This window comes from Carettochelys insculpta, chromosome 1, assembly GCF_033958435.1.
Source record: "Carettochelys insculpta isolate YL-2023 chromosome 1, ASM3395843v1, whole genome shotgun sequence".
Taxonomy (NCBI): Eukaryota; Metazoa; Chordata; order Testudines; family Carettochelyidae; genus Carettochelys; species Carettochelys insculpta.
Window position 1 is genome coordinate 48116477 of NC_134137.1, and position 12317 is coordinate 48128793.

Consider the following 12317-nt stretch of genomic DNA (forward strand, 5'->3'; position numbering starts at 1 on the left):
AAAAGAGCACAAGACAGAAATAAAAACATTCCTGATCCACAAGCCGGTCAGTGTTGGCCGACGGCCAGGTGAGATGCCACTTACGCCCTTGTCTATGGCAGGGCCCACCAGTGACCAGGCTGAGAACAGCTGAAAGCAGCTGGGTTCTTTGTTTTGTGTTCGGTTTGCACAGTAACAGGAGGAGTCAGGTTACTACTTAATCAATTACTTTATTTATCTAACAAATTAATCTCTTAAGGTTACAATGTTGCTTGTTTACCTAGCGAGTTAAGCTCTTGTGGTTACAATTGTTACAAGGTTTATACTTTGATTACAAATAGCTAGCATACATTCTAATTCATAGATCTATACTTGTTAAAATGTGTGCAAAAGAAAAAGATAAAAATACTTAGCAGGTCTTATCCTCACCCCTGCGTTACCAACGTGGCTTGGCCAGTTTCTCTCTCTCTCAATCCTTTGGGAAGAAGTCCTTTGTCCCTTTTTTTCCAGGAGTCAGGAGTCCCTGAGGAGACCCCCACGCTCCTGTCCAGGAGGAAAGATGATTGGAGCTCAAATAGGGGGTCTGCCAGACTCCTCTTTTATACCCATTGGGTCACGTAGGCTTCTTCCTTGGTTTAATTGAATTAAACTGTCTGATGCTGGTTCCCACAGGGAGTTCAAGGGTGTAGTTCACACCTGTGAGGTAGACAATTGAGAGCATTTGTTTTTTAATGGGCCGGAGATTTTCCTCCTGTCTGGGACAAGTGTCCTGGCAAATCAACTGATGGTAATTAGCCAAGGGCAGTCTGAGGCCAGCTGTTAATTAGCCCATTGTTCTTAGCTTTGCTCTAGAGCTTCAAAGACCCTGGCTAAAATAAGCCCATCTGTGCTCTTGGGCATTCCAGGGCTGGGCTATTCCTTTTAACCCTTTTGTGCTCTGAAGCACCTAGGGAAGGCAAGATGGAGTAGAGCAAAAGGGTGGGTTCTGTCTGGCTACAGTCAGCCAGCATGTAAGGGAGTGGGCCATTCTGTTAAAAGTTCACATCTTACTGAAGAGGAATTTTCACAAACAGTCTTGAAAGAGGTTGCTGAACTCTTTTATATTCAAAATCGACACATTAACACATGGTTTGAACTGGGATGGGAATTTGTTAGGTCATTATAGGGGCTCTTTTGCACACTTGGCTTAATCTAATTCTTGACTCTCCCCCCCCCCCCCCCCACTCTGCCCCTCTACTCTGAGTTGCTCACCTTGATAATTTTTTTCTGATTTGGCAACCTTGATTACTATTTTTGGTTCTCTGTGCCTTAAATATTGAGTCTGTTCTGGTGTGACTATGGTCTGAAGAAGTAGGTCTGTCCCATGAAAGCTCATCAGCTAATACATTATTTTGTTAGTCTTTAAAGTGCTACATGACTGCTTTTTTTTTTTTTTTTTTTTTTTAAATACCAAATACTGCAGTAAGTTATGTTTGGGCATCACTCTTCTCTTTCCTTTACCAGTCATATTGGACTAAGGTGGGATCTAACAAAAATACTGGGACTCAGAACCAAAATCTGGGATAAACGTATGAAACTGCATTTGGGGCCTTCCATTTGCGCTGATGAGAACTGACAGCTTGGAAGATCCTTAAAGCCCAAAGCACAACTGCCACTAAACTTCAGACAGGTTAACATTAGAGTGAGCAACTATGCACTTAAAAAACAGAAGTCTGAATAATTTTATAGAAATCCTGTGTGTTTATCTACCACAGGTAGCTCTGCTGCTCACATTAGTTCTGTGGAGTGAGGCCTTCAGTTCCATTAGGGCCAGGCCCATATTACACAAGCATTCACTTAAACCCCCTCTCCCCCCACAAGTACATGGAATTCCTTCAGATTATTTATGGCACTTCTCATACAAGGATAGCGGATAAGCTGTGGTGTCCTGGCCTCATTCCCTCTCTTGATAAGACAGCTGTGTAGTCTTTTGTTAAGCCCATAATGGATGCACAGTTGTTAGAATGTACCAGTGTCGGAGTAATGCGTTATCTCAGAGCTTTACAGATGTGTGGACCACTGTGAAAGTGTGATATAAAAGTCTTTGAAAACTGCCTCAGAAAGGACACAATAGCTATTTCTTCAAATTACCTGCTACCCTGCGTTATCTGGTGCAGTTAAAGCAATAGCATATCTCCTGCTTTAATTTTAGTCATCTGAAACAGACATCTATATTAGCATGACCATTGTATAGAAAAACAGGGATGAGCAAGCTTGTGCATATTTTTCTTTGTAAATGAACCCGCTAAACTTCAGGTTGCTACCCTCCCTTCCCTCTGCCCCCAATTTAGGTCACTAGTAATTGGACATGTGGGGAAAATGCACAAGCCCAGCTCAGGGTTGCTTAATTAATTAATTTCTTAGTCTGCTGATTTAGCAGTTGTCATACAAAATCAGACCAGTTGGATATTTCAAATGGTAATAAAAAAAAAGCCACCATTTTAAATTAACTTGCACCCCTTAAGCCCAGCTTTTTTGTACAATTACACCTTCCACCCAAAGCCATTTTAAAATTAAACCCAGTTTCTCATGACAAAGCATTTCCCTCCTAGATTTAAAAGTGTGAATCTGAGTACTAAAAAGGACAGTACAATTTAGACACACTGTCATGGTACAAACAGCCGAAGTCTGCCCACCCCTCCCCAAATTACACTCCACTTCTCTAAGATCTAAAACGCTTATTAACAACTTCCAAAATTGGGATACAGGCTTGACACGCTCCAGCTGCTGCACGACAGGTGAAGCAGGACCTGCCAGACAAAACATCCGTACAGTAGCTGGGACATGTTAAAGCGTGTAGGCTGAATTGGTCAATGCACCAACTCATAGGACCAGATACCAAAATGGGAGATCCAGGGCACTCTATCCTGATGTGTATTATTATTTCCTGTTGGAGCAACATTTCTACTAGCAACAGAAAGGCCCACCCTCTTGAATGCTGTAAGACAGTAGAATTAAAATCTTTTCCCCTGCTCCTCTTTGAAATTTTCAGCCATAGCCCTTCATATCATCAGATCCCTTCCCAAAGGAAGATGGCGAAGTAATCTCCAGCATAAATCTTGGCAGTTCTCCCATCATCTAGACCAGGGGTGTGCAAAGTAGGGGAGCTTACTTCACCATCTTCCGGCTTGTTTCATCACAGGTCCCATGTGCTTTAGGTGGTTTTGGCATAAATCTGCATGGTGCGGGGAGAAAAAACAGCTGTTTCCCTCCATCAGCTTCTTCACTTGTGACTCTGGAGGCTAAAATGGCAGGCTTTTAAAGGGGCTATTTGGGCTGAGCAAAAGGCCTCTGTATAAACACCCTAATCAAATTCCATTTGTCTACTCATTTTAGGAGAGTAATTTTTGTTTTGGACAGGGAAGGAAAATATCATTAGTCTTCATCAAAAGAGTGGCCAAGCAGATATTGTGCTTGAGCACATAATTGTTAGTGATATTTCAAGGCTGGTTTAAAACGCCTAATCCAAGATCTAAAACAGAGTGGGACATACTGATCCCATCTGCTCTAAAAGTGCCCCTTTGACAATGAGTAGCCAAGAATCGGTAACTGGCTGATTTTAGCATCATCAAAAGGAAGCAGGGTTCTCCACGATAGGATCTTTTAAATACACATATGCTTATATAGCAGAGTAAAAATATCATCCCATGTTACTTTGCAAAACAGAAGAGATTAGAGGAAATACACTCTGAAGTGTGTTACCTCCAAGCAATTACTATTAAAAGCAACGTATACAGCACAGTACCCTAAAAGCTGAAAAGAAAGACAAAATGATACCCATATCCTCATTATTTTCTAAGTCTCTGGGTTGTGAATGTAATAAGATTGACACAGGAGATCATCTGTAACAGGAAACTACAAATCCACGATGACACATCAAAAGGGGCTTACCAGTAATTCACAAGCTTTGCTTTCCACAGGAAGGATACTTGGTGTCTTACAGACTTGTAGCAAGCTCGAGCAATGGTTGAAATGGAAAAATAAAGTGAAGTCTACCCATTTAAATAGGATGAATTCCACCCCCCACCCCCACCCTTTTACAGGCATCAGGAAGGATTTAGAATGATGAAGATTCTGACAAGACTTCATTTACGTATCTAGTTATGTTTTGTAATACAGTGAAAGAAATGGGCAGCTGACTAATACACTGGCTAGATGTAGGCAGATACTATCTTTCTCAGATAATCAAATTGCATTGGCAAAGCTATGACCTCCATTGTTCTTGTTATTAGACTCCTGGCTCTCATTTGGGGCGCAGAGAGAGACTGTCAATTGTGGCAACTTGTGTGTTATGTGCCGGCATATGTTAATAAAAGAGACTTTAGAAATTGGTATGAGACTAAAACTTTCACTTACAGTCAAAAGGGATTTGAATGCAGAAGTACAAAGTCAATAGCATTAATTTCCTATACTACTAACAACAAGCAGTCTTGTAGCATCTTAAAAGCCAACATTTATTAAGTAACAAATAGGTAATGAGTAAGATCCGCTTCTGAGGGCAAGCTTTCTTACCCATGAAAGCTTATTACCCAATACAGGTGTTCATCTTTAAGCTGCTACAGGACTGCTTGTTTTTTGTGAAGCTACAGGGAAACACAGCTATTTGAGACTATAACGCACCAAGGATGTTTAATACCCCTACCTTGTGTTTAACACCACTTACATTTCTTCTACTACATTTTCAGGCCTAAATTTTCTCTTCTGACCCGGGCAATAACAACAGAGGGAAAAAATTGCTGCAAAAGAGACCCAGGCAAAGCCCCTTAACTCAATGGAAGGCAATCTATGGACATTTCATTTTAATTCTGCTAGAAGCACAATACCTTCCTTCTTATCAAACCTTCCTTTTCACTGAAGTTCAGTTATGTCCCAAGGCTTGTATTCTCTAGCCAAAACTGTTGAGTGGCTTTCCACAGTAGCTGGCTTCAAAAGGGACTGTTCTCCAAATGCCATAACTGCTTTAAAGCCTGCTGGTTTGCAAACCTGGTGTTCTCCTGTGCTCCCTAATCACAAGTTTTTGGCTCTACCTTCACAATCATCCAACACTGACTATCTGCAGATTTAGGATAAGTGGGGTTGTGGTATACTTAGGCCCATTACAGGGGACTCTCACTAATAACCGAAACTTGACTGAAAGACTAAATTCAATACAAAGGCATCTTGCGAGACACAAACGTTGGAATTCTGTTAAAAGTCAGCAATTTTGTTTGAAAAACTACGCAAATTGCTAAATGCTGCTCCTAGAACTTTCCCTTCTGCCACTGTAACCTGGAGAATCTTATACAATTGCAAACTCCATAACAGGTGTAATAACTAAATCTGAAGATAGCGTGACTGTTGTTCAGTTATTAGCAATGTGCTAGTTTAATAAAAACTCTCCAAATTTAATCCTTTGCAATAGTGCCCAAGTTACAAATCCTGCCACAATTCAGCATTTTAAAAACTGTACACATGAATCAGTTTCAATGATGTTGTCAATCCATTAAGCCTCTTGACTGACAAAAGCTGGCCAAACAATAAAAGAACAGGAAATATAAAAATAACATTCAGCGTAAGATTTAACACTCTTATAGCTTCATTTGCTGATAGCATAACTGTTTGAGCTTTTTACATTTCCTATACATGATCCCATTTTAAGAAGAACTATTCAAGCAATACAAATGTAAAAAAAGACATGCTCCAGGCTGCAATAGTCAAGGACAAGAAGGCAATTGATTTGACAAGTTTAAGGCAAGCTATTCATAGTTTGAAATATATTGTACTTTTTATGGCACTTAAAAGACAAAAAAGTTAGCAGTGTAATACAATAAATAGAAGTATACATATATATACTGTATACTATATATACATACTTAACACAAACGCACAAAACTTCTTGCTAAATAGAACGTTAAGTTTTTCCTAACAGCTAAATTCACTTTGAAAGACCATTTGCGGTTGGCTGTGATGCACAAAGTAAGTAATGTTTTACTTGCTCTAATGCAAACTGTGGCTTGTTAAACCCGAACCAGACCACTCCTTAATTGGCTAAGTCACTAAGGATCACTGAATGCCCCTTTTTTTTTTTCCTTTAAATACAGATAAATTCAATTATTTCTCAAGAGAACAGCAAACACTCTCCTTAACAATTATCATGCTGTTCTATTCGACAGTAACAAAGCTCACCATTGTACAAATCAGATTTTGGTCATGCAGCAACAGACCATCCTCACAATAATTGGTCTTGTATTTCAGGCAGTGTAGAAAGAGAAGCACTGTTCAGTGTTTCTACTAACAGGTCATCCGTGCTACTCCATATTCCAAGCTGACAACAGCAGGCTCAGCTTTTGACAACTCCTCCATATATTCACTATAGCGATTATCTGCTGTGTTGCTGCCCTCTATAGTTCGAAGTGAGTCATTCATAGGTAACAGAGGCTTCTCCTTCAAGCATGAAGTTTTAAGTGCTGGTGAAGCAGGATGAATAGACTGTACTAGTTCCTTAGTGAGGAGTTCTTCTGGTTGCCTGTTTTTCTGCTTCATTTTCTGTAACAGGATTTATAAAAATTATTGTTCCTAGTACCTCTCATTTCTTGGCATAAAATTAAAAGCCAAGCTAATTAAACCACTTTCTGACTGGTATCTTTGACCTTTTACACAGTATCATAACAGCACAACTGCTAACTACACAGAGTGGAATTTTAAAAGTAGCTAGAGACACAGATTGGGTTAAAGGCCTGATAAATATATAATGTACACTCATCCCTCATTAAATGAGTACTTTACTTACGAGTACTAACTAAAAACGAGGAACTCCTATACTTTTGTTCACTAGATGAGTGAACTCCCCCCGCCACACTAATACTAGTTTTACCCCCAACCCCGCAGACCCAACCCGCCACAGCCTGAACCCCCTACCAGCCCCACAGACCCAATCCGCTGCAGCCTGACCCCTCCACCCCCAGCAGCCCTGCACATCCAGCCCACCACAGCCTGACCCCCGCCCTACAGACTCAACTTGCCAGAGCCTGACCCCCACCGGCCCCACACATGCAGCCCACCTCAGCCTGACCCCTTGCCTCCCGCCAGCCCTGCACATCCAACCCGCTGCAGCCTGACCCACCCCACCACCACCAGCCCTGCACATCCATCCTGCTGCAGTCTGACAACCACTCCCCCGCCAGTCCCACAGACCCAACCCACTGCAACCTGAACCCCTCCCCCACTGGCCCTGCACATCCAACCTGCCGCAGCCTGACCCTGCTGCCCACCCCACGCGCCCAACCCACCACCCAGTTTTAACCCTCCCTCCTGCTCATGTCCCCAGCCCGACCCCAAACCCAAAGTCCATTTACCTTTCAAAAGCAGTGCCACATGCTGCCACCCCATGCTGAATGAGGAGCACTTGGAACAAATCAGAGACCTTTACATGTATTTTAATGGGAATTTAGTGTCCCTTTTATGAGTTTCTGCCTGTGAGCAGAAAGTTGGGAACCTCATAGAGCAAGGAATGAGTGTATAACAACCACTAACAAAAATCTCAACATTCAGCCCAAGAATCAGGCTACATATGGAAGCCAAAATGCTCCTTTTCAAAGCACACTATACTGAATAACTCAAGATTCAGTTGCAAGTTTCCATGCAAATGTGAGGAGGGGAAAGCAATCAAAGAAGTGTTAATAAATATAAATTATTTGAGGTAACCTAAAACCTTAAAGTATAAAAAAAGGTAAAGAGAAGATTTTCAGGTTACTTAATCTATATTTGTAACATTTTGCTGGGATTACTCTAACAGACTCCTTAAAATAAAAAAAAAAAAATTAAAAAGATATTTTTCACTGTAGCCTGCACAGAAGGAGAGAAACTTTAGTTAGGCATTTCAAAAAATTTTTATACAAAATAATGAAACTGATTGGCTAACTTTTGATAACTTTGGGGGTTAGTAACATTTTAATGTGAAGTTTTCAGCATCTTAATTCATTACTTTAAAAAAGTTTAGTAATAATCAACTCTAAATCCTGCTTCACAAGTCTGTACTAGAATAACTGAAAATACTTAGCTACGCTAAACTTGCCAGACACCAATTTAAAGGGCTGCATAAAAGGTGACCTGGTGGTGGCCACAGGGTGGGCATGTTGTGGCCTGTGCCAGGCTGAGCCATTTCAAGTTGGATCTAGTCTATAAAAATCCTAGCTGTACATCTTTCCTGAGATATCCCCGCCCCTAATCTTGAAATTACTGTTCTGATGGATATAGTGGAACTACAGAAGAAAAAAGGCCAATGAAGGGCAGAGGGAGTGAGCATCGTTTAGATTAGCCAACTGCAAGACCAGGAGAAAATGGTGGAGATGGGAAGGGAGAGAAGAGTAGAAAAAAAGAGCCTTTGTTATAGGAATAGGGTCCTGCCAAATTCACAGCCATGAAAAACCATCACAGACCATGAAATCTGACCTTTCCCTGTGAAATATGGTCTTGTGGGTGTGCTTTTACCACACAGGTTTAATGCAGGGAGACCAACATTTCTCAAATTGGCAGTCCTGACCCAAAAGACATTCAAGGGTTAGGATTTTTTGGTTTGGTTTTGTTTTATTTTTTTCTGCGGGTGGGGGAGGGAGGAGGAGGAGAGGTTGTGGTATTGCCACCACCTATTTTTGGACTGCTGCTGGTGCACTGCCTTCAGAGCCGGGCAGCCAGAGACTGGTGGCTGCTGGCAAGGCATCCAGCTCTGTAGGCAGCGACCCACCAGCAACAGCACAGAAATAAGGGTGGCAATACCATGCCTCACTTATTTTTCCCCACTCTGCCTTTAGAGATAGGCTCTCAGTCAGCAGCCACTGCTCTGCAGCTGCCCAGATTTGAGCAAATTGTTTGGCACCTATGTAATCTTGTAGGACAATATAATGCCAGACACACACAATAAAAATCAGTGCAAACTAAAACATTTCTTAAAAAAGGTAAATCTAATAAAAGCTGTGTCATGCAACAATGAAACTGAAAGCCTTACTATAAAAATCATGCAAATGCATTTACCCTTCAGATTAGAGTTTAGAGTACATTTTTTCTTATTTTACAATACTCACAGCTTCCAGTTCTCTGAAGTCTTTCTCCAGTTGTTTATTTTGCTCACTCATGGTCATCATGAGATTATATACAGATTGCCTGGGATGCATAGTTCGGTCAAACTGATGGTACATATTTCTCCAAAATCTGTGTGTATCAAAACACAAAACAGTTTTAGCAAACAAGTCTAACAAGAGAAGAGAGAAGAAAATATGAACAATCTAATTAGACTTACTTGAAATTAAAGGATACTGTGTTAGGCTCCAATAGGGCAAGTTTCTGAGAAAAATCTGGATTGTAGAGAGGATTTAGATACTTCTTTTGTTCATCCAGAAGGAATGGCCATAAGGAATAAGTTTTCTCTTTCAGTCTTAATGTAAACAGAAATGAAAGTCAAGACACTAACTGTGGGAGAAAAGTAGCAACGGCAGGTCTCAGAATACAGTTTACTTCAGTCAAAAAAATAAATCTAAACTATATTGTTGCTCTTAACCCACAACTGTCAGAAACGCAATCATGAATTTCAAATGAGACAGATTACCCAGTTCTTCTGTCAGTCCATTTTAGGACTTTATAAAATCCCCTTGTATCTTAATACTAAATATTCTTGGGAGAATGAAATTTCTGAAACAGTTGTCATATCAACTACTTCAAGAACATTCAAACATATTATAGGTAATAAGTCAGAGTGATTATTTTAGTCACCACTACATTCTCTATGAGACTTACAGGAACAAGATAGAACATTACTTCACACCTTTAAAATATCTCATATCTTGAGCTCAACAATACTTACACCTGAGTCTTAGCCATATCCCAAGAATAAAACAAAAATACTAAATTTTATTACTGAGCTTAGAGAAAAGTAGTGCTTTTGGAAACAGTGCTTTGCATAATTTTAACAAGTGACTCAGGAAAAAAAAGCAGGCATTTTAGATTACTGGACAAAATAGTATTAAGTGTTCAAAAAGGAATAAGTCTGGGAGTAAGATAATTTTTTCCCCTTCGTTAACCTGAATAATTTTTGGAAAAAACGTTGCATATCGGAAGTCTGAAAAGGGGAGCGGGGGGGACAACAACAAGGCATTTATGTAATACGGGTCTATAATTTTTTTCCTTCAAAATTAGAAAGAGGGTCCTTCAGATCAGACAGCGTGAGAATCTCTGCTGTTTTCTAATGTAGTTCAGCTCCTCTTTTCCCATTATATAGCATGCCCAGTTTCTTTTATTGGGAGTCACAGCTGAAGATTTATAGATGCTCTTGGTTTACTGGACTTACTGAAGAACATTTGCAATAGGTCAGCTTACTTTAGTTCTTCTCGCTCTTTCTGGCAGTTTCCAAGGAAGTTTCCAAACTGGCATGAATGGATGTGTTCATGGATCTGAAGGAGAAAAGCTTCATTGTATTCAAAGGCTTGTGGAAATTGCTCTGTGAGATGCCACACACCTTCTAAAAACTGAGTGAACACTGGAGAGATTTCCTTTGGGTCACCATCCAGTTGACCACATCTACAAAAAAATCCACAGAGACATTAAGAGAAATGTGAGCTAAAAGATTAAAAAACCTGACAAATGCTAAGGATTTTATTTTGATTGCACAGTCAGGAAGTAAGTTCATTTCAAAAAGAACATATTTAATAGCTAGAGTACAACTCCCCTCCTGACAAATTATGATGTGGAAGGCACTTCAGGACAGAACATCACAGTGTCATGGATCTACGAGGCTAGAATAGCAGAGCCACAAAAGAGAATTGTTTTCACTTTTTACATTTAATTAATGGGCTCAGTGTACACAACTCAAAAGAAACTGGCCTAGCTTTAGAGGAAAAACAACATCTTAAATTTGGCTTCCAAAGTCACATTAAGATAATCTTTTCTCTACACCCTGAATTTTTAACATCCCATAATGCACATACAGGTTTATGGTGTTCACTACAGATACAATTGTAACAGAAGAATAGTTAAAGTAGCTTTGTAATATCTGCTATTATGATAGGCCCCAGTACTGTACATTCAAAAATCTACCAACATGAAATAATTGGCAGTCTCCCTGTTGTGTTCAGCAGATACGGCATACCTATAGTGCATCTGGGGGCAAACCTCCCAGCACCGGTCCAGTGACTTCTGCTAGTGGGGCCCACGCTACTCTGCTAAAAATAGCAATGTAGACAGTGCTTTGACATTGCATATTGGGCTCTGAAGCCTGAGAACAGGCAAAGGGTTCAGAGTATGAGCTCCAGCACTACCCATGTATAGACAGTTCTGTGGAGCTCATCAACATAATGCAACAACATCTGACAGTTACGAGCAATTATTTAAGTGGTATTTTCACATTCATTAATATATTTTTCCAAGAAAAAAAAAATGTAGTGCAACAAACTCATCAGCTTCTTTAACGTATAGCACACCTTAGTTTCATATACTCTGAATGGCTGAAGAAAAATTATCTATCAGTGCTGCAGTCTGTGTCCATACCCTGCCCCCCACAAACACCCCTCCAAACCATCAAGCCCAAGGACTGCAAGATTCTGTTGCCCTCGAGCCATGAAGGGAGGATCAGACATCACAGCGATAGGAAGCTCATTAAAGCCTCATTTGCTAACTTTTATCCGTTTTCTCTCGTCATGTCACCTTGGCAGCACTGATGCTTATATTTGTCTTATGAAAATAAATATCCCGTGAGTGTCTGAATAAGCTGCAGGTAGCAAAACATGCATCCTGTTGCAGAGCTAGCTTATTCAGAGTCAATATCCTAGCAACACTGTTGCAGAATTTAAGTATTATATACTTTTACCAAGCACAAGATCCCATAAAAAATAAGTGTGTGTCAATGAAATATTGATGCAGAATCCTAAACCCTGTTTAGGAGCATATGTACAATTCAACTGCCTGTGTTATACCTTTATACTAACTAGCAAAGTTGTTAAATTCTACTTTAGTCACCAAAAAAAAAAATTGTCTACCTGTCAGAAAATTTGTGTCCAAAAGAGATCCAGTCCTTCTCTATCAAAACCTAGAAGAGAGAAGCACCACATGAAAAGAAATTATGCACTAGATCTGTGCATTTATCCTGACAGATTATCTATCTTTATCCTTTTTTTTTTTTTTAAATTTATTCTGTGTATTACTGCACTTCATACCTCCTTGCATTTCTTATGGTTTCTCGGCACAGTCTTCAATATCTCAAAGTACAGCTTAACTAATATACTTGTAATAACTTTGAAATAGTTGTTTATTTCATTTTTTTAAATGTTTAATTG

General features: G+C 40.0%; 1 protein-coding gene across 2 annotated transcripts in view; it reads right to left on the minus strand.

Moving 5' to 3' along the window:
* Positions 1-1216: 1216 nt before the first annotated feature.
* MTMR6 (myotubularin related protein 6) overlaps positions 1217-12317 on the minus strand; it is a 36259-nt gene continuing 25158 nt past the window's right edge. For both annotated transcript variants that reach the window (XM_074985606.1, XM_074985601.1), the window contains exons 10-14: positions 12021-12070; positions 10366-10566; positions 9293-9427; positions 9078-9204; positions 1217-6543 (exon numbers count right to left, since the gene is read on the minus strand). In XM_074985606.1, the coding sequence (XP_074841707.1) occupies positions 6289-6543; positions 9078-9204; positions 9293-9427; positions 10366-10566; positions 12021-12070 (768 nt within the window). In that variant the 3' untranslated portion in view covers positions 1217-6288. The remainder of the gene's footprint in view (positions 6544-9077; positions 9205-9292; positions 9428-10365; positions 10567-12020; positions 12071-12317) is intronic.